This window comes from Vipera ursinii, assembly GCF_947247035.1.
Source record: "Vipera ursinii genome assembly, chromosome: 1".
NCBI classification, from domain to species: Eukaryota; Metazoa; Chordata; class Lepidosauria; order Squamata; family Viperidae; genus Vipera; species Vipera ursinii.
Genome location: NC_139512.1, coordinates 351142325 through 351169228, shown reverse-complemented (window position 1 = coordinate 351169228; position 26904 = coordinate 351142325). Strand labels below are relative to the sequence as shown.

The window sequence follows — 26904 nt, the reverse complement described above, 5'->3', positions numbered from 1 at the left end:
GGGTGGGTTTGCGGTGAAAATAGAAAGAAGGAACATTACATATGCTGCATTGACTTGGACAAAAATAAAAGCCGGATATAATCTAAGACAGCGTTTCTCAACCTTGTCAGCTTGAAGATGTGTGGATTCCCCATGTTGGCTAGGGAATTCTGGGAGTTGAAGTCCACACATCATCAAGCTGCTCCAGTTGAGAAACACTGTTCTAATAAATAAAAGATATGCAATTGTCTTTAGAGCTAAGCTTCATAACTTAAGACACACACAAAAAAAGAATTCCATAGGACAGGGGTCTTCAAACTTGGCCACTTCAAGACTTCTGGACTTCAACTCCCAGAATTCCTCAGCTAGCCCTGGCTGGCTGAGGAATTCTGGGAGTTGAAGTCCACAAGTCTTGAAGTGGCCAAGTTTGAAGACCCCCCTGCCATAGGATGTGGTATTCATTGCTAAAAGTTCAGCTCCATGGATATGGAGAGTTGCGCGGCCATCCTTACCCGCAACCCATGATCCACATCTGTCACACAGCCCTTCTCGTACAGTTCCTGGGGGACATTCAAGATCCGCTTTTGAAAGTCGTTTTCTTGCCAATCTACTTGGAGACCTGAAAAGCAGAAGACTTGTGAGGATCCACATCGACACACTCTCTAAATTTAATTCATTTTCCACTGGACTCAAAAGGACCATGGGAGGGGTCCTGAGTGCTATCCGTGCTTGGCTGTTGTCCTGCAGACGTTTCATTACCCAAACTAGGTACCATCATCAGTGCTAGTAAGGAGTGGGATTGGCTCTCCGTTTATATTCTATTGCTCCGTGTTAGTGTTGGTGGGGCTGGTCTTAAATTCTTTGTTTGGGCTGTTTACCGTTGGTTAGTTTGGCAGTTCCTTGACTGGGGTATGTTTACTTGATTGTTGGTCTGATATTAACATTGGAGTTAACATCAGATTGTTGGTCTAATGTTAACCTTGGAGTTAATCTATGCTCATCTGGGTTCTGATTGCTGGTGGGAAGCAAAAAAAGACCAAAACAAGACACTAGAACAGGATTCTTCAAACTTGGCCCTTTTATGACTTGTGGACTTCAACTCCCAGGATTCCTCAGCCAGCGTGCCTGGCTGAGGAATTCTGGGAGCTGAAGTCCACAAGTCATAAAAGGGCCAGGTTTGAAGATCCCTGGACTAGAAGATAAACTGAGAGCAAACCCCATTCCTTTCTAACACTGATGATGTTACCTAGTATGGTAATGAAACGTCTACAAGAAAACAATCAAACTCAAAGAGCACCATGGAACCCTCATTTCAACCCTGAGCTACAAATATTCTCCTTTAAAGGAACATTTCTTAAGTAGTTTTTCTTTGGATAATGACACACAAACCCGTTACCCAAACACAAGTGGGACAATTAAATCGACTCAACGTGTTTTATCTACATTGGGCAAAAAGGACTTTTCTGATAAGCTATTTGGGGTAATGAAGGAAAAAGTCTGGGAAGGACTGTCCTGACTGAGTTGGCAATACAGGTAGTCTTCGACTTACAATGGTTTGTTTAGTGACCGTTCAAAGTTATAATGTCAGTGAAAAAAGGTGACTTATGACCGTTTTTCACACACTTACGACCATGGCAGCAATGGTCGTGTGATCCAGACACTCGGCAACTTGACTCATATTTATGACAGTCACAGTGTCCTGGGGTCATGTGATCCTCTTTTTGTGACGTTTTAATGAGCAAAGTCCATGGGGGGAGCCAGATCCACTTAACAACTGTGGCAAGAAAGGTCGTAAAACGGGGCAAAACTCACTTAACAAATGTCTCGCTTAGCAACAGAAGTCTGGGGCTCAATTGTGGTCGTAAGTCGAGGACCAGCTGCATTTAAAAAGGGAGGGAGGATCCTTAAGCTAAACACCCTAGTTCAGGTTCCAGAGAGATCCTCTCCTTAGCCCAGGGGGGTCTTCAAACTTGGACCTTTGATGACCTGTGGACTTCAATTCCCAGAATTCCTCAGCCAGGAACGCTGGCTGAGGAATTCTGGGAGTTGAAGTCCACAGGTCATCAAAGGGCCAAGTTTGAAGACCCCCTGCCTTAGCCAGTCAATCCAATTCACTCCACATAGCGACAAAATCAGAAGCAATCCTGCCCTCCAGCTTCCAAAAAGAACTTTCCCCCCAGTCTCGCCCAAATCATTTCTAAATGCCATTGCACGTCAGAAAGGGATGGCCATACACTCCTCGTGCTTTTCACTTCTTTCCTAATTAGTTGCAAAATCAGGTTTGCAGATTTCAAAAGCCGCCGCCTGGGATGAGTTCATAGCTGGATATAAATTTCATCACCGGCTTTTGAACTTTGTGGTGTCATTTGTGTGGCTGTGAGCAAAAAACCAAAGAAGCTTTTTTTAAAAAAAATAAAAATAAAAATAAAAAAATAAAAATGAAAGACAGAGCAGGAGAGAGAACAGTTAGAGAATTTTCTCTCCAGGCAGAAAACAGTCAACTGTTCATATCTGAGAAACCTAAAATGAACCAAAATCCATACTGATCAATCTTACTGCCTTAAATGGAAGCTATCTCTAAGGGTTTAAGCCAGGGGTAGGCAACCTTGGCTCTTCTGGGAGTTGATGTCCCCGAGTCATAAAAGAGCGAAGATTGCCTACCCCTGGTTTAACTGATCTTGAAAAGTTAAGCAGGATCAAATTTTGATAGAAGAGAATATTTAACAACAACAACAACAAAACATCATCATCATCATCATCATCATCGAGTTCAAAGGGACCTTGGAGGTCTTCTAGTCCATCCCCCTGCTCAGGCAGGAAACCCTATACCAGGGATAGGCAACCTTGGCTCTTTTACGAATCGTGGACTTCAACTCCCAGAATTCCTGAACCAGCCATTCTGACTGAGGAATTCTGGGAGTTGAAGTCCACAAATCATAAAAGAGCCAAGGTCGCCTACCCCTGCCCTATACCATTTGCAGCTCAGTACTGAACAATGGAGCCGATGGTGTTCTCTGAGCTTGATGGTTTTCTTGCAGATGTTTCATTACCAAACTAGGTAATAATTAATTTAATTTAATTTAATTTACTTTAATAATTTGATTTCTATACCGCCCTTCTCCCGAAGGACTCAGGGCGGTGAACAGGGCAATACACAATAAAAATCGAATACAAAAATTAAAAATCCATTAAACATCATGCCCATAAAATCAATCCATATTAAAATTAAAATTAAAAGGTAACATCATCAGTGCTAGAAAGAGAGTGAGGTTTGCTCTCAGCAGCACCTCTCAGATCTCCTGACATTGCAAAGCTTCTTTTTCTAGGCTTGGGCTAGGTTTCCAGAAATGACTCTCACCTTCCAGATGAGAATAAACCATGCCCAACTAAAGACTGTCCATGGAATAATAAGAGTTGGAAGGGACCTTGGAGGTCTTCTAGTCCAACCCTCTGCTCAAGCAGGAAGCCCTAAACCATTTCAGACAAATGGTTGTCCACTCTCTTCTTAGAAACCTCTCAAATGAAGAGATCACAATGTTATACACGGTACTGTTGCTGTTCTTGTTTGATTGTTTAATATTTATCTCTCTATATTTGCAGTTATGTATCGTCTTTCTTTTGTTAAACTAAAACAAGCATGTGTTTTATTATATAATTGCATCTGCATTGCAGAGAATTGGAAGGCACCCTTTTTTATTTCTGGTGTTTGGCTTTTGTAGTATCACTTTCTAAATTTTCCTCACCAACCTCCCCCCCCCTTCCCTCTAGCACTGATGATGTTACCTAGTTTAGTAATGACACATTTGCTAGAAAACCACCAAGCTCAGAAAAGCACCCAGGGTCAAATCTGCTTACTATCCCATATCATTTCTCAGGGCTTATTTTAAACAACATTGTTTAAACATTAAACTATCCATATGGTGTAGTAACAACAACTTGCACCTAAACATCGGCAAGACGAAAGAGATGGTGTTAGACTTCCGGAGAAAAAAGGAGGAACCTGCCCCACTTTACATCGGGGAGGACTGTGTAGAGAGAGTTTCCTCCTTTAAATTTCTGGGAGTCTACCTCTGTGAAGATCTGATCTGGAAAGTTAACACAACCCAGGTGGCTAGAAAGGCCCAACAGAGGCTTCACTTTCTTAGGATCTTGCGGAAGAACAGGGTAGAACAACAGCTAATGACCCTCTTTTACCGGTCTACCATAGAGAGCGTCCTCTCGTATGGTATTGTGGTTTGGTATGCTGGTCTGACAGCCGTGGATAGGAAAGTATTACAGAGGGTAGTGAGCACAGCACAAGACATTGTGGGCTGTTCCCTGACACCACTGGATGACCTCGCCAGGGCTCGTTGCCTTGGAAGAGTGAGGAAGATTCTCAGGGATGACTCACACCCTGGACGGTATCTCTTTACTCTCCTACCATCCGGTAGGAGATATAGGAGTATAGCCAGCCGTACCAACAGGCTGAAAAATAGCTTTTATCCGTGGGCTGTTAGGCTTTTGAACGGGACATAATCTTATGCCGAATTGACTTGGGAGGCCGGTGTGTGGTGTAGTTGGTTCACATAGTGTGGTGGGATGGAGGGTTTGTTGTCACTGTGTGTTGGGGGGAGAGAGCACAGGGGGAGGCTCAGCTAATCTCAATGTACACATGTTGTACTTTGACAATAAAGGTTTATTATTATTATTATTATTATTATTATTCATTGGCCATGTGGAGGAATGTGGTCCATGGCCACATGACGCTGAACACGTCTTACCGCTGCCACTCCATGGAAGGGTAGGGATACCCGCAGTTTGCGCCACTATAGAAGAAGCAATTTTATCTCCTAATGCCCACATCGCTTGGCTTGGAGGACCTAGGAAAAAAAAATTAAAAAAATTAAACTTCTGCAGCAAGATCAAGTTTGTTTTTTTTTCAACTACTAGCGCTGCTTTACTGAATGGCACGCCGCTTATGTCAACCTCAACTGTGGTGGTAAATCCTTGCAAATCAGCAACTTCTACATACTTTTGCTGAAGAGCTGGACAGGGGGAGAAATATTGGATACATTGTGGGGATTTGATGCTAACTTCTACTAGTTTTAGATGTGCCTGAACAGATGAACTGTCAAAGTTCTAATTTTTCAATTCTTTTTTTTTTTAATTTATTTTTCCTTCCTTTGGACTTTGAAGAAATGGGATTAAGAAAAGTATTAATGCTTTTGAACACGGTTGTTGAAGAAGAGTTGGAAGGGACCTTGGAGGTCTTCTAGTCCAACCCCTGCTCAAGCAGGAAACTCTACACCGTTTCAGACAAATGGTTGCTGGATCTCTTCTTAAAAGCCTCCAGTGTTAGAGCACCCGCAACTTCAAGAGGTAAGTCGTTCTGCTGAATAATTGTTCTAACTGTTAGGAAATTTCTCCTTAGTTCTAGCTTGCTTCTCTCCTTGAATGGTTCCCATCCACTGCTTCTTGTCCTGCTTTCAGGTGCATTGGAGAATAGGGTGACCCTTCCCCCTCTTCTTTGTGGCACCCCACACTTGGAATATTGCATCCAGTTTTGGTCACCACGACATAAAACCAGAGTTCTCACTCAAGGCACAAATATGAAGGGTGAAATTATCCAACTTTGGACATATTATGAGAAGACCCAGCTCTCTGGAGAAGGCTCTGATGCTAGGAAAGATGGAAGGAGAGAGAAGAAGGGGATGACCAGGAGCAAGATGGATGGACTGAGTTACAACACTAATGAGTGTATCATTGGAGGATCTGAAGATAGGGTTAGGGACAGATCATCCAGGAGAAAAATCTATTACATCTGATCGCTAAGATTCAACACTGACTTGATGGCACACAATCAATCAATCAATCAATCACTTTGTCTTCTTCAACTTTGTCATTCTCTTCTCACTCTTCTATCTTGTCACCCTCTTGCATGCTGACTCAGGAATTCTGGGAGGAGTAGAGTAGAGTAGAGTAGAGTAGAGTAGAGTAGAGTAGAGTAGAATAGAATAGAATAGAATAGAATAGAATCTATATATAGAATAGAATAGAATAGAATAGAATAGAATAGAATAGAATAGAATAGAATAGAATAGAATAGAATAGAATAGAATAGAAGCTGGAAGGGACCTTGGAGGTCTTCTAGTCCAGCCCCCTGCTCAAGTAGGAGAACCTATATCATTTCAGACAAAATTGAAGTTGAAGTCCACTGGTCATAAAGGTTTTTTTTAAAAAATCGCATTTATATCCTGCCCTTCTCCGAAGACTCAGGGCGGTTTACAATTTAAGCACAAACCAATGTGCTTAGCAATAGCCTTCAATCTATGTATATGCCTGCTTATTAGGCCTTTCGTCCCCCCCCCAGCGGCATTATTACAAAGTCAGCTTATTGCCCCCAACAATCAAGGTTGACTCAGCCTTCCATCCTTCTGAGGTAGGTAAAATGAGGACCCAGATTGTTGGGGGCAATTAAGCTGACTTTGTAATAATGCCGCTTGGGGGCCCCCCAAAAGCCCTAATAAGCAGGCATACACATAGAATGAAGGCTATTGCTAAGCACTTTGATTTGTGCTTCTTAGATTGTAAGCCGCCCTGAGTCTTCGGAGAAGGGCGGGATATAAATGGGATTAAAAAAAAATCTGGGTCCTCATTTTACCTACCTCGGAAGGATGGAAGGCTGAGTCAACCTTGAACCTGGTGGGACTCGAACCTGCACTAATTGCAGGCAGATGGTGTTACTTAAGGAGGCATTAGCCCACTGCTCCACCAAGGCTCTTTTTTGCCAGTTACCCCTTGCCCTGCAATATGGCTTCTTCTGAAGCTTTTTCTAACCCCTCTACTGTTCACCTTCATGCTTTTCAGAAGCCAGAATTATAGGATCTTCCTGTTATTCTTCCATTTTTCCTGATTTCCACACACACACACACACACCTGTAATTTCTACATCTTCCCCATCTAATCCTGCAGGCTCGGTTCTATTAGCTTTGCTTTCCTAGACATTCTACGTACAAATGCTGTTTTCATAACAGTGATGATGTGTTCCTCATTTTGGTCTGTTCTTTCAGAATGTCATTGTTCAGTACTGCCCCTGCTTTTCAGAGACCATCCAAATGCAACGATCAGAAGAGACATTCCATTCCTAACACCAGCTGTTGTCTTCTGGTTAGGACCCCTTGCAATAATACAATCACGGGATCTATTTCAGACAAACTTCGAACACCTTACCCATGAAAGCAATTCCATTTTTGTGTAGCAGTTCTGGAAGTTTGGGGTTCTCTGAGGCATGGCCCCAGCCTGCCCACACTGCCTGAAATTTTAAAAAAAAAAAGGAAGTCAGATCTCTTTTCAAAAAGAACTATAGCAAATACAGGTACCGTATTTCCCTGAAAATAAGACCGGGTCTTATATTAATTGTTGTTCCAAAAGATGCCTTAGGACAGGAGTCCCCAACCCCCAGTCTGTGGACCAGTACTGGGCTGCGGCATGCCAGCAACCGGTCCACACAAACAAGCAAAGCCCCATCCATGGGATGCAGGCAGCACACAAAACCACGCCCCCTCCGGTCCACGGAATAACCTCTCTCCACGGAACCGGTCCCTGGTGCCCAAAAGGTTGGGGACCTCTGCCTTAAGGTTTATTTTCCAGTTAGGGCTTATATTCGGGAAAATACGGTACTAAATGCGTCCGTTTGGCTTGGGGCTTATTTTGGGGGTCGGGCTTATATTACAAGCATCCTGAAAAAATCATGCTAGGTCTTATTTTCCAGCTGGGACTTATTTTCAGAGAAACACAGTAGTCCTTGACTTATAACAACTGAGCCTGGAATTTTGGTCCTGTCATTGCAGTCATAAATCGAGTTATCACGTGACCAGACTCGATTTTACAAACGTTCATTAAGCAAGTCACAATGATCATTAAGTGAAACATATATAGATGCAAGTCCAAATCCAGCTTAACAGGCATTTTTTGCCAGAAAAACCACCACCACAGGACACATCATCGAGTGATCCCAGGATGCGACCACTGGTCGTAAACATGAACCAGTTGCCCAAGCGCCCCAAATGATCACCTGGCAGTGAGGATAGTACATCAGTCACAACTTTAAGGATGGGTCCTAAGTAATTTATTTCCAAATGCATCGCAACTTCAAATGGTCATTAAAGTGACTGGTCATAAATCAAGGACTACCTGTAGAGAAAGGTATTTGTGACAACAACTTTTCCCCAGTTTATTTCACATCACCTTATTGTAAAGAAGCCAACATGATTTCATGCATCGTGGAATGGTATTCCATTCCAAACCAAACACATGTATCAGCTTGTCAGTAGTATAAACAAGATTAAATTAAAATATCTGAAAATATTCTGGCTTGTTTTCAAGACATCAACTGTATCTTCATCCAGAATACTCCACTCAGAATAACAGTGGAAGGGGCTTTGAAGGTCTTCTAGTCCAACCCTGCTCAAGCAAGGATCCTATACCATTTCCGACAAATGGTGGTCCAGTCTCCTCTTAAAAGCCTGCAGTGTTGGAGCACCCACAACTTCTAGAGGCAAGGCTATTCCACTGATTAATTGTTCTAACTGTCAGGAAATTTCTCTTTAGTTCTAGGTTGCTTCTCTCCTTGATTAGTTTCCATCTGTTGCCTTCAGGTGCTTTGGAGAATAGGTTGACACTCCTTCCCCTTTTGACAATTTTTTTCATATTTTGCTCAGGGTAACTCACGCTTAATAAGCATTTGAGAAGCGGCAAAATTTTACTCAGTGGATTATTTTTTGTGGCACGGAGAGTTTCTGTCAATGTGTTGGGCTTTCTCAAATAATGGATGGTGTTGCTTCAGCTACAACATTTATGGACAAATAATTTTCCTTTCCATCACTACAACTAGTAGTTTCTCCATCTTTCCTTAATTTCTTCTCCATGCCTTCCCAGTCTTAAGGACATTCTTCTCCATGCTGAACTTCTCCAGACGTGTTGGACTACAACTCCCAGAATTCCCAACCAGTGTGGCCACTGATTGGGAAAGGTCAATTTATAAAATCTGATCAGGTCAGTCAACAGGCAGCCAAACGCTTTTCTCTCACCTCTACAATATCAAGGAAGCTCAGACAATCACAAGTCCAATTCACAACAAGCTACGCCATGATCTGTTGAACTGTGGGAATTAAACCACAATCAGCTTAATCCGCACAAGCTAAATTTTAATCAGGCCTAGTTTACAAACCAAAGTGGGTAGCATGCTAAGCTAAATCTACACCAGGGGTCTTCAGGCTTGGCCCTTTTATGACTTGTGAACTTCAACTCCCGGAATTCCTCAGCCAGTGTGCCTGGCTGAGGAATTCTGGGAGTTGAAGTCTACAAGTCATAAAAGGGCCATGTTGGAAGACCCCTGATCTACAGAAACAAATATGTTAGAATGAGGCCAGCAACATCCTTAATAAGCATTCTTTGTTTTTTAAATTCTGTATTTCCACCTTCTCACCTGTACAGGTATCCGTTTTGCAATTTCCAGTATGAGTTCCACATTTGCATAGTTATTGTTATTTGGACCTCCAGGTACCGGGACATAATGATCAGCCATTTTAATATATTCTGAAAATATGAAAAACAAGAGGGTATTTAAGCTGCTCATTTAATTGGAAACGTCTACATTTCCCAAATAGATTTTTTTAAAACAACAACAACAATGTGTGTATCACCTGAACTTAAGATTCATGAGGGAACAATTCTTTGGGATTTCTTCTCTTTTTTTTGGGGGGGGGGGGGGGCGGGACTTAATGAAACAGAGCCAAGGGTGTTCCCTTGCAGAATTTATTTATTTATTTATTCCTTCAATTTCTATAGCTGCCTAACTCAACCAAGTGACTCTGGGAGGCTTTAGAAATTTTTAATTATAAAAAAAAATTAAAAATTTTAAAAAATTAAAACATCCACAGAATAAATAAGTAGAAACAGCAACTAATAGTAAAATCAAGTGACAGGGCTTTTAGCACATTCCTGAGCCCCAGGCCTAGAAATAGAAATAGAAATAGAAATAGAAATAGAAATAGGAATAGGAATAGGAATAGGAATAGAATAGAATAATGGAGTGGAGTGGAACGGAACAGAACAGAATGGAATAATAACTTTATTGTCAGTTTGAATGTACATTAATCGGCATACATTAAAATGAAATTTTGTTGCATACTGCTCTCAAAAGGTCACCACCTCCAATATACACTACTTAAATATGACAAAAATAAATAAATAGATATTTATGCATATACCCACATATATTATATGACACAGAGAAACAACACAGTCTAGTTCGGGTTATTTATACATGTGGATGGTGAAAAAACGAATCTTGCAAGTTTACCAGACAGATGGAATAGGGAACAAAGCTATTACAGAATTGGGTGATCCTGCTGTAAATACTTTAAAACCTCCTCCCAGAGGGGAGCCACAAAAACAGACTGTAAAGTGGGGGTGTGGGGTCTCTAACAATGCTTTGAGCTCTAAGCACACAAAAGCACTTATAAACAACATCCTGAATACCAGGAAGCGAGCTTCCTATGATCTTCTCAGCTGTCCTTACCATTCTCTGTATGGACTTTCTATCTAAGGCTCTGCTACCACCAAATCAGACAGTGATGCAGTTTGTTACTGTCTGGTTTGGTGGTAGCGGGGCCTCAGATAGAAAGTCCATACAGAGAATGGTAAGGACAGCCGAGATTGTAGGAAGTTTGCTTCCTGGTACATAATTGAAGTGACTCCCTGAAATAATGCTACCTATTCACTGTCTGCCTACTGGAGTAATACCACTAGTTCTCAATTTATGACCGGTCACATTTTCAGCCATTTGCAATGTCCAGTGCCAAGCACCCAAATTTTGATCAGGCAACCCCGGGGATGCTGCGACGGCCAAAAGTGTGAAAAACAGTCATAAGTCACTTTTTCCTGTGCCGTTGCAACTTTGAACGGTCACTAAACGAATAGCTGTAAGTGGAGGACTATCTGTAATTTACCATTTTTTTCCTGCAAGAGTAATGAAAAGCATAAGAAAGGCTGAGCGCCAAAGAATTGAAGCCTTTGAACTATGGTGCTGGAGAAGACTCCTGCGAGTCCCTTGGACTGCAAGGCGATCAAACCGGTCAGTCCTAGAGGAGATCAACCCTGACTGCTCTTTAGAAGGCCAGATCCTGAAGCTAAAACTCAAATACTTTGGCCACCTAATGAGAAGGAAGGACTCACTGGAGAAGAGCCTAATGCTGGGAAAGATTGAGGGCAATAGAAGAAGGGGACGACAGAGAATGAGGTGGCTGGATGGAGTCATTGAAGCAGTAGGCATGAGCTTAGATGGACTCCAGAAGATGGTAGAGGACAGGAAGGCCTGGAGGAACATTGTCCATGGGGTCGCGATGGGTTGGACACGACTTCGCAACTAACAACAACAACAAGAAGAAGACTTATTTACCGCCCCATAGCGCTTTGCAGCACTCTCTGAGCAGTTTACAGAGTCAGCATTTTGCCTACAACATCCGGGTCCTCATTTACGGATCTCGGAAGGATGGAAGTCTGAGTCAACCTCGAGTTGGTCAGGATCGAACTCTAGGCTGTGGGCACCGTTAGCCTGCAATACTGCATTCTAACCACTGCGCCACCAGAACTCTTATAAAAGCACAGTCCTTATGCTCACCTGCGTTGGCTTTCAAGTCTTCGGGCGTCACCATAACCACGAAACGAATGGCTCGCTCATTCCGGAACATCTCGTAAGACCAGCGTCGGATGGACCTCATGCATTTGACTGCCGCTATCCCATTATTGGCAATGAGAACCTAGACAGAGAAGAAATGTGAAACAGAAAGGATACAATAGTTCAGATTTGCAATCACCAATCAAACTGGGAAATAATTATCTGGACAGCACAACTCACACAGATATATGTGAGGGTGAAGATTCGTTCTCTGAGCTTGTGGGTTGGTTTCCGAACATTTCGTTACCAGGCTAGGTAACATCTTCAGGGGAGTCAGGGGTAGGCAACCTTGGCTCTTTTATGACTCATGGACTTCAATGGCTGGCTTAGGAATTCTGGCAGTTGAAGTCCATGAGTCATAAAAGAGCCAAGGTTGCCTACCCCTGGTTTAGGAGATGTCAGTGTTCTTCTGTTTATAAGGGCTTCAGGTGTGGGTGTGTCGAGTAATGGTCTTGTAATGGGTCAGGCGTGAGTCATGAGTGAGTCTTGCGATGGGTCTTGTGATGAGGAAGTTACACCAGGTCAGGGTCATTTGCGGGTGAACTGCTGGTGGGAGGGGGAGTTGAGTGGGTTGGTTGAGGGTCAGTGCTATCTATGGTTGGTTGTGCGGTTGATTTGCATTCTGAAGGGTTTGCAGAATCAAAGTCACACGAAGTATTAGTACCGCTTTACAAAACCCTAGTGAGACCACACCTGGAATACTGCAGCCAATTTTGGTCACTATATCACAAAAAAGATGTTGAGAGTTTGCAAAAAAAATTCAGAGAAGAGCAACTAAGATCATCAAAGGCCTGGAGACCAAAACATACGAAGAACGGCTGCAGGACTTCGGTTTGGCTAGTAGTCTAAAGAAAAGAAGAAATAGGGGAGACATGATAGTAGTGTTCCAGTATCTGAGGGGCTGCCACAAGGCAGAGGGGGTCACTTTGTTCACCAGAGCACCAGAGGGAAGGACGAGAAACAATGGTTGGAAACTGATTAAAGAGAGAAGCAACCTGGAATTAAGGAGAAACTTCCTGACAGTGAGGACAATCAACCAGTGGAACAGCTTGCTTCCAAAAATCGTAGGCACTCCATCACTGGAGGTTTTCAAGAAAATACTAGACAATCACCTGTCAGAGATGGTATAGGTTCTCCTGCTTGAGCAGGGGGCTGGACTAGAAGACCTCCAAGGTCCCTTCCAGCTTCTATTCTATTCTATTCTATTCTATTCTATTCTATTCTATTCTATTCTATTCTATTCTATTCTATTCTATTCTACTCTACTCTACTCTACTCTAGGCTGGTTGGACAGCTATATGTCCACATTGCTTGGATTAATGAACAAAAAGAGTCAATGTGAGATGGACGTCATCACAAGAGAGTCATATTCTCATCTAAGACTAACCAGAGCGTTGAGAAGAATCACCTCTGCATAGATACCCCTTAATTTGTCATGGTCTTCTGAACTATAGGTACTCCTTGGCTTATGTCTACAATTTGGATCAGAATGGCCATCACTAAGCAAGACAACTGTTAAGTGAGATGTCCAATGCAAACTTTTTCCCCCCTATGGTTTTAATCAATGATTAAGTGAATCACATGGTCATAAAGCATCCAGTTTCTTATTGACTTTATCTAACTCTTCCTGACAGTTAGAACAATTAACCAGTGGAACAACCTGCCTCCAGAAGTGGTGAATGCTCCAACACTGGAGGTTTTTAAGAAGAGACTGGACAGCCATTTGCCTGAAATGGTATAAGGTTTCCTGCCTGAGCAGGGGGTTGGACTAGATGACCTCCAAGGTCCCTTCCAACTTCTTCTTCTTCTTCTTCTTCTTCTTCTTCTTCTTATTATTATTATTATTATTATTATTATTATTATTATTATTAGTCGTAAATCAGCTGGGAAGGTCACAAACGGCGATCCTGTGTCCCTGGGGACGTTGAAACCATCCTAAATACATGCCAGTTGCCAAGCACCAAGTTTTCAACCCGTGACCATGGGGATGCTGCAATGGTAAGTTTGGGTCTCAAACATTTTTTTCTAAGGTCTTAAATTCTTTTAATGTTTTAAAAGTCATTAAAAAGTTTTAAAAGTTTTAAAAGAAACTGGAGCCAGAGAGATGAGTGAGAAAGAAAACTCACAAATGATACTATGAATAATGATGCTACGGTATCATTATGATTATTATTACTTTGTTGTTTTGTATGTAGAGAGCTTCTGCACCTGAGACAAATTCCTTGTATGTCTAATCACACTTGACCAATAAAGAATTCTATTCTATTCTATTCTATTCTATTCTATTCTATTCTATTCTATTCTATTCTATTCTATTCTATTCTATTCTATTCTATTCTATTCTATTCTATTTTAATTTTATTCTATTAATTCTATTCTATTTTATTCTATTATTATTCTATTCTATTAATATTATTCTATTCTATTCTATTCTATTAATATTATTCTATTCTATTAATATTATTCTATTCTATTCTAAAGCAGAAGCAGAGAGTTGGAAGGGACCTTGTAGGTCATCTAGTCCAACCCCCCCCCCCCCGCCCAAGAAGGAGACCCTACACCATTTCTGACAGATGGCAGTCCAGTCTCTTCTTGAAAGCTTCCAGTGATGAAGCTCCCACAACTTCCGAAGGCAAACTGTTTCCTTGATTGATTGTTCTCACTGTCAGGAAATTTCTCCTTATTTCCACGTTGAATCTCTCCTTGATCAGCTTTCATCCGTTATTCTTTGTCTGGCCTTCAGGTGCTTTGGAAAATAGGTTGATCCCTTCCTCTTTGTGACAGCCCCTCAAATATTGGGACACTGCTATCATGTCTCCCCTGGTCCTTCTCTTCACTAGACTAGCCATGCCCAGTTCCTGTAACCGTTCCTCGTGTGTTTTAACTTCTAGTCCCCTAATCATCTTTGTTGCTCTTCTCTGCACTTTTTCTAGAGTCTCAATATCTTTTTTATAGTGTTCTATTCTATTCTGTTCTGTTCCATTCCGTTCCATTCTTTACCTTCTCAATAACTTTGTTTCCTCCAAAACGGGTGACAAATTCTGCTGGAGATGCCACAGTGAAATCCCTCTGTAGATCCACCTTCTTCCTGTCTCGGCCTTGTTTCATGAGGTGAAGGCCGGACATGCTTGGCCTGGGGAGATAAGGAACACAACACCGTTAAGAGTTGTCAGAAGATGTTGCAGAGACACTAGAGGCCAAGACCCGAACCTAAGATCTTGGCTAATAAGCTACAGACCATGACGTCCCCCCCCACCAAAGGAAGGAATTTTAAGAGAAGTATTAGCATTTTGAAGGAGAACCAAAAACAAACCAAGTTCTGAGGATGTTGTCTTGAACCCTAGAGAATATCTTCGCAAGTTCTCAATCATCTAAGTCACGGTTGTCCTGAAGATGCTTTCTCAAAGGGCAACTGGACTTTGTTTTTCCTTGAAGAGGTTTCGCTTCTCATCCAAGGAGCTTCTTCAGTTCTTCAGTTCCATTTTCCACCATTCAGTCAGAACTGAACAAGCTCTTTGTATGAGAAGCGAAACCTCTTCAAGGAAAAACGAAGTCCAGTTGCCTTTTGAAAAAGCACCTTTGGGACAACCCTAGAGAGTGTGTAGGAGATATATTAAGGCCAATTTGGCAAGAAACCAGGAGACCATGAGTTCTAGTCCTGCCTTAGGCACAAAGCTATCTGGGTGGCCTTGGGCCAGCCACTCTGCCTCAGCCCTAGGAAGGAAGTAATAGCAAATTGCTCCTGAAAAACTTGCCAAGAAAACTGCCTGTACTAATCCGAACAGTCGCCAAGAGTTCAAATATGATTTGAAGGTACAAACACAATTTCCCAGGGCTGAAATGCTCAAAATGTCAAGGACTCTAGGGACTGAAACTGTTAAGAAGTGGAATCTTTGATCCTCACATCAGGGCACGACATTCTGTGAACGAGGAACAAATGCCAGATTCCATCATTATGGAAAAGCAATGGAAATATTAGATACACCCCTAGTTAGAGCAAGATCTTTTCTAAAATTCAGAAATAAATAAGGCATGCCAATTCCAAATTATTTCTTCTGACTTTAATAAGCACAGCTGGAATTCCAGCATTAGTATCCCATAATAGCACCGATCCAGAGAAACTATCAGAACAGAGAGTTTGTTTATTTGCAGGTAGTCCTTGAAATACAACCACAATTGGCATCAGAACTTCTGTTGTTAAGTGAGACGTGAATTAAGTGAGTTTTGCCTCATTTTTTGACACCATTGTTAAGTGAATCGCTGCAGTTGTTCAGTTAATAACCTGGTTGTTTAGTGAATCCGGTTTCCCCATTGACTTTGATTGTCAGAAGGTCGCAAAGGGGGATCACTTGAACCCGGGACACTGCGACCATCGTAAGTATGAGCTAGTTGGCAAGTGTCCAAATACTGATCACGTGACCATGGGGATGCTGCAATTGTCGTAACTGTGAAAAACGGTCGTAAGTCACTTTTTTCAGTGTCATTGTAACTTTGAACAGTCGCTAAATGAACTGTTGTAAGTTGAGGACTGCCTGTATTTGCAGGTTGTCTTTGAAATACGACCACAATTGGGACCAGAATATTCTGTTGCTAAACAAGGCAGTTGTTAAAGTGAGTCATGCCCATTTTGCGACCTCTTTTGCCCAGGTTATTGAGCAAATCACTGCAGTTGTTAAGTGAATCACAGGCTTGTTATGCAATTCCAGCTTCCCCCATTGCCTTGTTGGAAGAGGTTGCAAAAGGCAATAACAACATCATGAAGCTGCACTCTTCGTAAATTTGCAGCTGCCAAAAAAGCCAACACAGTGCTAGGCTGCACTAACAAGAATCAAGATCACGTGAAGTACTAATACCACTTTACAATGCTTTGGTAAGGCCACACTTGGAATTCTGCATCCAGTTTTGGTCACCACGATGTAAAAAAGATGTTGAGACTCTAGAAAGAGTACAGAGAAGAGCAACAAAGAGGATTAGGGGACTGGAGGCTAAAACATACAAGGAACAGTTGCTGGAATTGGGTATGTGTAGTTTAATGAAGAGAAGGATGAGGGGTGACATGATAGCAGTCTTCCAAGATCTCAGGGGCTGTCCCAAAGAAGAGGGAGTCAAGCTATTCTCCAAAGCACCCGAAGGCTGGAGAAGAAGCAACGGATGAAAACTAATCAAGGAGAGAAGCAACCTAGAACTAAGGAGAAATTTCCTGACAGAACAATTAACCAGTGGAACAACCTACCTCCAGGAGTTGTGTATGCTCCAACACACTGGGGATTTTAAAGAAGAGACTGGACAGCCATTTGTCTGAAATGGTACAGGGATTACTGCCTGAGCAGGGAGTCGGACTAGAAGACCTCCAAGGTCCCTTCCAACTGTGTTATTCTATTATTCTGCTTGCCTGCAAAGTTAAAAGTCTCTGCACCAACTTTTTCAACCGTTCTTCAAAGCATGAAAAGTCCCTCCACATCTTCCTTTCCAAACCCAGGGAGAAATTCCTTGCCTTCAAGTGGCAAGTTAGCCAAATACAGGTAGCCCTCGACTTACAACAGTTCATTTAATGACCGTTCAAAGTTACAGTGGCACTGGAAAAAGGGACTTATGACCGTTTTTCACAGGTACAACCTTTGTAGCGTCCCCATGATCACGTGATCAGAATTCTGCAGCTTGGCGACTGACACATAGTTACGACGGTTGCAGTGTCCCCAGGGGTCACGTGACCCCCTTTTGCGACAAGCAAAGTCAATGGGGAAGCCAGATTCACGTAACAACTGAGTGACTAACTTATCAACTGCAGTGATTCACTTTACAACGGTGGCAAGGAAGGTCATAAAATGGAGCAAAGCTCACTTAAGAAATTTTGAGCCCAATTGTGGTCCTAAGTTAAGAACCACCTGTATATCTTCCCCCTCCCCCCCCCAAAAAAAAGAAGATTAAAAACTGTCAGGCACCAGTTCTCAATTCCGCTAACATTAATTCCGCCAACTTTTAAAACACACGTCGTCCAAAATTCTACATCAAAGCTCCCCACAAACGATCTACCTCAAATCAGATCGGAAAAATGTGCCCAGCCAGCAATCTATTTTATTACCTTTGAAGCATATAGTATCTCAGGCCTTGACCTTCTTCTCCCGTCGGTTCACCCATGCTGCCCGAGAAACGCAAAGGTATCTTCCAAAGTTTAGAGACTCTTTTGACAACACAACTGTGTGACAACCCAATGCAGCTGCTTTAAACTAGTTTTTCATGTTGCCCTCCCGCTCTCCAAATAAGCTAGATTTTTTTTTTAGTTCCTATCAACTGTTTTGCATTTTTAACCTTTGTCCCCTTGCTTTTTTTATGCCCATCTCTCTCCCTGCGCGCACCCTCGGCAGTAGGCAGGGACGGAGAAGAGCTACTACAGGCTGCAGCTGAAAGGGAAGAAACAAATTAAATAAAATACGCACAAGCCTTGGAGGAGGGAAGCCAGAGTAAAGAGCCTCGCTGATTATGCAATGGGAAGGCACGGGCTTGCTCGTCCTGCAAAATCAGAACACTGCTGACATGAACTAAGAGAAACCCACAAATTGCAAGATTTTACCATCTTTTTCCAAGCTGGCCACGCCAAAAAAAATATAGTAGTACATTTATTCGTTTTTGTTTTATTTATCGCAAAATTTAGAAACCTCCGGGCGGTACACAAGTAAAATATTAAAAATAAAAGCAGGGTATGAAATTTAAAGAAGTGCTAATCCTTGAAAAGTGGGATTTCCAGCTAAATCTGATAGCTGGATTCAGCTTTGGGCTACAAGAAATGGATACCGCAAAAAAAGTCATTTAAAAAAAAATGCTGGAAGATTCGACTTGCTGAAGCAGCAGTTAAGGCAACTCCCTACCCCACCCCAGAATGAATGCAGAAATCTGAATGCTGAACTAGTATCTGCAGGCACAAATTGGAGAGGCATGGGAAAAGTTACTTTCCAATCAGACCCAAAAGCAATGCACTATCCAGAGGGTGGGGGGGAATCACTGACACTATGATAACTCACTCACATTTGTCACAAAGCAAAGGCCAGCTGAATTTGGCACTGGGTAAATTAAGCAAATAAACAAGTTGCGTAATTCCACTGTGCAATTCAGGGGAAAAGACAAGGATGCTTCAAAATCACGTGAAACCTGGTTTTTCAACAGTTTGGTGCGGGGGGGGGGGGAGGTTCAAGCATTTCTTTCCAGTGGTGGTTGTTGTTCATTGCGAAGTCGTGTCCGATCCATCGCGACCCCATGGACAACGTATTTGAGTTTTAGCTTCAGGATCTGGCCTTCTAAAGAGCAGTCAGGGTTGATCTCCTCTAAGACTAACCTGTTTGATCGCCTTGCAGTCCAAGGGACTCGCAGGAGTCTTCTCCAGCACCATAGTTCAAAGGCCTCAATTCTTTGGCGCTCGGCCTTTCTTATGGTCCAACTTTCACAGCCATACATTGCAACTGGGAAGACCATGGCCTTGACTATACGCACTTTTGTTGACAGGGTGATGTCTCTGCTTTTTAGTGTGCTGTCTAGGTTTGCCATGGCTTTCCTCCCGAGGAGCAAGCGTCTTTTAATTTCTTGGCTACAGTCCCCATCTGCAGTGATCTTGGAGCCCAGAAAAATAAAATCTGTCACTACCTCCATTTCTTCCCCATCTATTTGCCAGGAATTGAGAGGGCCGGATGCCATGATCTTGGTTTTCTTAATGTTAAGTTTCAACCCAACGTTTGCACTCTCCTTTTTCACCCCCAACAAGAGGCTCTTTAGTTCCTCTTCACTTTCCGCCATTAGAGTGGTATCATCTGCATATCTTAGGTTGTTGATATTTCTCCCAACTTTGATATTTCCAACTTCATCCAGCCCTGCCTGTCTCATGATGTGCTCTGCATATAAGTTAAACAGGCAGGGTGACAGCATACAGCCTTGCCGGACTCCTTTCCCAATTTTGAACCAATCAGTGGTTCCGTGTCCAGTTCTCACTGTTGCTTCTTGACCCGCATATAGGTTTCTCAAGAGACAAATAAGATGGTCTGGTACTCCCATCTCTTTAAGAACTTGCCACAGTTTGTTGTGATCCACACAGTCAAATGCTTTAGCATAGTCAATGAAGCAGAAGTAGGTGTTTTTCTGGAACTCTCTAGCTTTCTCCATGATCCAGCGTATGTTGGCAATTTGATCTCTAGTTCCTCTGCCTCTTTGAAATCCTGCCTGTACTTCTGGTAGTTCTCGATCCACATACTGCTGGAGTCTAGCTTGTAGGATTTTAAGCATAACTTTTCTAGCATGTGAAATGAGTGCAATGGTGCGATAGTTTGAACATTCTTTGGCACTGCTTTTCTTTGGAATTGGAATGTAAACTGATCTTTTCCAATCCTGTGGTCACTGTTGAGTTGTCCAAATTTGCTGGCAAATTGAGTGTAGCACTTTTACTGCATCGTCTTTTAAGATTTTGAATAGCTCAGCTGGAATACTGTCACCTCCACTAGCTTTGTTGTTGCTCAGCTTTTCTAAGGCCCACTTCACTTCACATTCTAGGATGTCTGGCTAGAGGTCAGTGACCACCTCATTGTGATTATCAGGGACATTAAGCTCATTCTTGTATAGTTCTGTGTAATTTTGCCACCTCTTCTTAATCTCTTCTGCCTCTGTTAGGTCCCTGCCATTTTGGTCCTTTATCATGCCCATTTTTGCATGAAATGTTCCTTTCATCTCTCCAATTTTCTTGAAAAGATCTCTGGTCCTCCCTATTCTATTGTTTTCTTCTATTACTTTGCATTGTTCATTTAAGAAGGCATTCTTATCTCTTCTAGCTATTCTCTGGAATTCTGCATTCAATTGGGTGTACAGTATCTTTCTTTTTCTCCCTTGCCTTTCGCTTCCCTCCTTTCCTCAGCTATTTGCAAAGCTTCCTCAGACAGCCATTTTGCTTTCTTGCATTTCTTTTTCTTTGGGATGATTTTGGTTGCTACCTGTTGTACAATGTTGCGAACCTCTGTCCATAGTTCTTCAGGCACTCTGTCTATCAGATCTAATTCCTTAAATCTATTTGTCACCTCTACTGTATAGTCATCAGGGATATGATTTAGTTCATACCCGAGTGGCCTAGTGCTTTTCCCTACTTTCTTCAGTTTAAGCCTAAATTTTGCAACAAGAAGCTCATGGTCTGAGCCACAGTCAGCTCCTGGTCTTGTTTTTACTGACTGTATAGTTTCTCCATCTTTGGCTGCAGAGCACATAGTCAATCTGATTTCTGTGTTGACCATCTGGTGATGTCCATGTGTAGAGCCATCTCTTGGGTTGTTGGAAAAGAGTGTTTGCTGTGACCATCGTATTCTCTTGACAAAATTCTAACAGCCTGTGCCCTGCTTCATTTTGTACTCCAAGGCCAAACTTGCCTGTTATTCCGCTTATCTTTTGGCTTCCTACTTTAGCATTCCAATCCCCCATGATGATAAGGACATCATTTTTTGGTGTTAGTTCTATAAGGTGCTGTAGGGCTTCATAGAACTGGTCAATTTCATCCTCTTCAGCACCGGTGGTAGGGGCATAGATTTGGACTACTGTGATATTGAATGGTTTGCCTTGGATTCGAACTGAGATCATTCTGTCATTTTGAGGATTGTATGCCAGTATTGCTTTTCCTACTCTTTTATTGACCATGAAGGCTACTCCATTTCTTCTGAGGGATTCTTGCCCGCAGTAGTATACCTGATGGTCATCTGAATTAAATTCACCCATTCCTGTCCATTTTAGTTCGCTGATACCTAAGATGTCGATGTTCAGTCTTGTCATCTCTTGTTTGACCACGTCCAGCTTTCCTTGATTCATGGATCTTACATTCCAGGTTCCTATTGAGAGAAAATCTTTACAGCATCGGACTTTCCTTTCACCACCAGACACATCCACAGCTGAGCGTCCTTTCGGCTTTGGCCCAGTCGCTTCATTCTTTCTGGCGCTACTAGTACTAGCCCTCTGCTCTTCCCCAGTAGCATATTGGATGCCTTCCGACCTGAGGGGCTCATCTTCCAGCGTCATATCGTTTTGCCTTTTGGTACTGTCCATAGGGTTTTCATGGCAAAGATACTGCAGTGGGTTGCCATTTCCTTCTCCAGTGGATCACGTTTTGTCAGAACTCTCTGCTATGACCTTTCCGTCTTGGGTGGCCCTGCATGGCATAGCTCATAGCTTTATTGAATTACGCAAGCCCCTTCACCACGACAAGGCAGTAATCCATGAAGGGGTTTCCAGTGGTAGGGGTTACAAATTTACCATTTTGCCTTTCTTCTCCAAAATTTGATTTATATTTAGAATAGAATAGAATAGAATAGAATAGAATAGAATAGAATAGAATAGAATAGAATGGAATGGAATGGAATGGAATGGAATGGAATGGAATGGAATGGAATGGAATGGAGTGGAGTGGAGTGGAGTGGAGTGGAGTGGAGTGGAGTGGAGTGGAGTGGAATAGAACAGTTAGAAGGGACCTAGGAGGTTTTCTACTCCAGCCCCCTGCTCAATCAGGAGAACCTATACCATCTCAGACAAGTGACTGTCCAATCTGTTCTTCAAAATATTGGAATACTGCTATCATGTCTTCTTTTCTTTAGCCAAACCCAAGTCCTGCAGCTGTTCTTCATATGTTTTAGTCTCCAGGCCTTGGATCATCTTAGTTGCTCTTCTCTGAACTTTTTCCAAGGTTTGGTAGTATGCTGACCAAAATTGGCTGCAGTATTCCAGGTGTGGTCTCACTAGGGTTTTATAAAGTGGCACTAATACTTTGTGTGATCTGGATTCTATGCCTCTGTTTATACAACCCAGGATTGTATTAGCTTTTTTGGCTGCTGCTTCACATTACTAGCTCATAGTCAAGTGATCGTCCACTGGGATTCCAAGGTCCCTGTCACATTTACTGTTTTCAAGACAGGTTTCACCTAATCTTATTATTAATATGTTGAAAGAAACTTTTCTTTCACTCATTTCTATGAGTGAAAAGAGATTGAAGTAAATATATTCCAGGAAATTGACCCCCAAAGCTGTAAATTGAGGCAATAAAGGTAGTCCTCAACCACCGTTGAGCCCAAAATTTCCATTGCTAAGCGACACAGCTGTTAAATGAGTTTTGCCCCATTGGATGATCTTTCTTGCCACAGTTGTTATATGAATCACTACAGCTATTAAGTTAGTAACGTGGTTGTTAAGTGAATCTGGCTTCCCCATTGACTTTGCTTGTTAGAAGATCACAAAAGGTGATCACATGACCTTGGGACACAGCAATGGTCATAAGTATGAACCGTTTGCCAAGCGTCTGAATTTTGATCACATGACCATGGGGATGCTGCAACAGTTATTAAGTATGAAAAAGGGTCATAAGTCCCTTTTTCAGTGCTGTTGTAACTTCAAACAGTCACTGTAAGGCAGGGGTGTCAAACTCAATTTAATTGAGGGCCGCATCAGCATTGCGGTTGCCCTCAGGGGGGCAGGGGTGTGTGGCCTGGGTGGGCGTGGCCTACTGGGTGGGCGTGGCTAAAGTGCATATGGCCTACTGGGTGGGCGTGGCCAGCTCTACATCGTTGGCATCAAGGGTGCCTATGGGGGCCTGGGCAGGAGTGGGACAGATCTGAGGGTCTCTGGCAGAAGGAGGGTCTCTGGGCCAGGGCCAAGGCAGTGGGGGCCGTTCCCTCACTGTTTCCAGGATGGCTTCGCGGGCCGCATGAAATCACTTCACGGGCCGGATCTGGCCCCCGGGCCTTGTGTTTGACATGTCTGCTGTAAGGTGAGGACTACCTGTATTTAAGTGACAATATTGAGTTTTTTTGAACCATAATTATTTTATCATTTAGCCATAGCTATAGCCATAGCAATAGCAGCCATAGCAATAGCACTTAGGCTTACATGGGAAAATGTCCTATCTGTACACAAATCACTAGTCTACAAGGACAGATTATTTATCTAGGGTCTGTAATCTATGCTCTTCAGGCAGAAATCAGGTGTTCAGTTCAGCCCTCCTACTCTACTGAGCCTCCACGCTATCAGCCCCCTCTACCACCAAGATCCTGCAGGAGAAGGGCAGTGTGGACAACCGTGGGATCTGGCAGGGTGAGAGCTGTGAACCATAAACCCAAAGCTTTCGCTGTGTCCCTGCATAACAGATACAGAACCCTTGCTGACCTTAATAGGGACATTAAGGAAACAGGTCAAGTTAGTTGTGATGATAACTCAAATAAGCAGGGGACCATGGTCCGAGATGAACTTGTTTTCTACAGGGAAAAGTGCGAATCTGGTATTATACACCAGTCATGCAAGAACAGAAAGGCATCCAAAAAGAGAAGCCACCTTCTGGTTGGTGATTCAATTATAAGGGATGTAAATTTAGGAAAGCACACAGAGGGTTCGAAAGAGGTCAGGTGTCTTCCAGGTGCTACTGCCAGTAGGGACAAAAAGCGTATTTTCAAAATATTTATTTATTTATTTATTTATTGATGGGATTTATATCCCGCCCTATCTCCTGAAGGACTCAGGGCGGCTCACAATAAAACATATAATAAGTACATAAATCAAGATAAAATGAAAATTGAGAACATCAGTGCAATAAAAAATTAGAGAATTTTAAAATGAATTAAAAATACTAAATATAAATTAATTAAAATGCCTGTCAGTCTAGGTCAGCTTGGTGGAACAGGTGTGTTTTGAGGCCGCGGCGAAAGGATTGGAGGTTTTGGGCCATCCGAAGCTCAAGGGGGAGTTGATTCCAGAGGGCTGGTGCTCCCACAGAGAAGGCCCTCCCCCTGGGGGTCGCCAGCCGACATTGCCTAGCTGACGGTACCCTGAGGAGGCCCTCTCTGTGTGAGCGTACTGGACGATGGGAATTTGTCCCCGGCAGCAGATGGTCCCGCAAGTATCCCGGACCCAAGCCATGTAGGGCTTTAAAGGTAAGTACCAGCACCTTAAATCTCACCCGGAGGGCAACTGGTAGCCAATGCAGCTCACGCAGGAGGGGTGTAATATGGGAGTATCGGGAAGCTCCCATCACAACCCGTGCAGCTGCATTCTGCACCAGCTGAAGCCTCCGGGTGGTCTTCAAGGGCAGCCCCATGTAGAGAGCATTACAGTAATCAATACGGGAGGTAACGAGTGCGTGGGTGACTGTACGTAGGGCATCTCGGTCCAAAAAGGGGCGCAATTGGTATATAAGACGAATCTGGGCAAATGCCCCCCTAGCCACGGTTCCAATGTGATCTTCAAAACTGAGTCGTGAATCTAGGAGGACGCCCAGATTGCGTGCTTTATCAATGGGAGGTAACATCTCTCCTCCTATAGTCAGAGATGGAACCTCTTGGACTAAACGAGATGACGGTATGTACAGCCACTCAGTCTTGGCCGGGTTGAGTCGAAGCCTGTTTTCTCCCATCCAAATCTGTACCGCTTCCAGACAACGGGACATCACATCAAGGGCATCACTGGGTTGGTTCGGGGTGGAGATGAATAGCTGGGTATCATCAGCATATTGATGATATTTCACCCCGAAGCTACGGATGATCTCTCCCAGCGGCTTCATATAGATGTTGAACAGGAGGGGCGAGAGCACCGAACCCTGAGGCACTCCACAATTAAGAGGCCTAGGGCTTGACCTCTGCCCTCCTGCCAACACCGTCTGCGAACGGTCCGAGAGGTAGGAGGAGAACCAACGCAGAACGGTGCCTCCCACTCCCAGCCCCTCAAGACGACGCAGTAAGATACCATGGTCGATGGTATCAAAAGCCGCTGATAGATCTAATAGGACCAGGACAGAAGAATAACCTCTATCTCGGGCCCGCCAGAGATCATTCACCAGCGCGACCAATGCCGTCTCCGTGCTGTGCCCCGGTCTGAAACCCGATTGGTACGGATCTAGATATTCAGCTTCCTCCAGGTTCAAAGGGAGCTGTCGCGCCACCACACTCTCAACGACCTTCGCAAGGAAGCGAAGGTTGGAGACAGGACGGAAGTTGTTTAAAACAGCTGGGTCCAGTGCCGGTTTCTTGAGGAGGGGCCTTACCACCGCCTCTTTCAAGGCAGCAGGGAAGTACCCTTCACTCAACAATGCCAGCAAAGACTGTGATGTGGATGCTATTGTAGATCTTGGCACTAACGATCTGTCCCAAAAGGATGTACTCTCTGTGCAGAATGATTTCCAGAGCTTGGGGCAGGAACTCAGCAGAATAGGCTGTAGGCTCACTTTTTCAGAGGTTTTACCAGTGTATAAGGAGCAAAATGGAAAAGGCCAGCGTACAGCAGAATTCAATATGTGGCTAAAGGAGTGGTGTAAAGGAGAAGGCTTTGGTTATATTAGTCACGATGTTTGTAGCTGGTCCAATGAAAAAATGTACAAAAGAGATGGTCTGCATCCATCCAAGAAAGGGACTGAGTTACTTGGCAATAAATTCACAGCTTTACAGGAGGAACATTTAAACTAAACAACGGGGACAGTGAGTTAATTGATACAGAACATCCCTGTCCCCGGCAATCTAAGAAAATAGGGGAAGTCAGGCACCACACAAGTTATGTAGCAAGTAAACACAGGGTCAGTCATAAAGGACCCAAATGTCTATGAACAGTAAGCAGGGTGAACTAGAAAGTCAGGTAAATGAGGGCGGATATGATATTGTTGCCATTACGGAAACATGGTGGGACGAAACCCACAAATGGAACACACAGCGAGAGGGATTTAAATTATTTAAAAGAAACAGACTAAACAAAAGAGGAGGTGGAGTTGCTCTCTATATAAGAAATAACTTTATCTCTACAAAAACAGAGCACAACAATGATGAAATCTGTAAACTGGAATGCATTTGGGTCAATATAAAAGGTGCAAAAAATGACATGGCCATAGGTGTATGCTATAGGCCGCCCAACCAAGCAGAGGAAATAGATGAACTTTTTGCTAGTCAAGGTATGTAGGAAGCACATCACAATAGTAATGGGGGACTTTAATTACCCTGATATCAACTGGGAGACAAACTCTGCACCAAGTGGAAGATCAAACAGATTCCTGACAAACCTAGCAGACAACTTTTTCTCCCAAAAAGTAGAGAAGGAAACTAGGGGATTAGCCATATTGGATTTAATTTTCATAAACAGAGATGAAATGATAGAAAATGTCAAAGCCACAGGAACCTTGGGGGGAAGTGATCATGCAATATTGGAATTCAACATTCTGGAAGCACAAGCAA

General features: G+C 43.0%; 1 protein-coding gene across 3 annotated transcripts in view; it reads right to left on the bottom strand.

Annotated features, from left to right (window-relative positions):
• The window catches only part of ACACA (acetyl-CoA carboxylase alpha), a 284404-nt gene that overhangs the window by 218551 nt on the left and 38949 nt on the right, over positions 1 to 26904 (bottom strand). For 2 of the 3 annotated variants that reach the window (XM_083379642.1, XM_083379644.1), the window contains 6 exons: positions 14699 to 14831; positions 11642 to 11780; positions 9446 to 9555; positions 7189 to 7270; positions 4740 to 4838; positions 492 to 598 (listed from right to left, as the gene is read on the bottom strand). In XM_083379642.1, the coding sequence (XP_083235768.1) occupies positions 492 to 598; positions 4740 to 4838; positions 7189 to 7270; positions 9446 to 9555; positions 11642 to 11780; positions 14699 to 14831 (670 nt within the window). The remainder of the gene's footprint in view (positions 1 to 491; positions 599 to 4739; positions 4839 to 7188; positions 7271 to 9445; positions 9556 to 11641; positions 11781 to 14698; positions 14832 to 26904) is intronic. The other variant, XM_083379643.1, reaches the window with a different exon arrangement.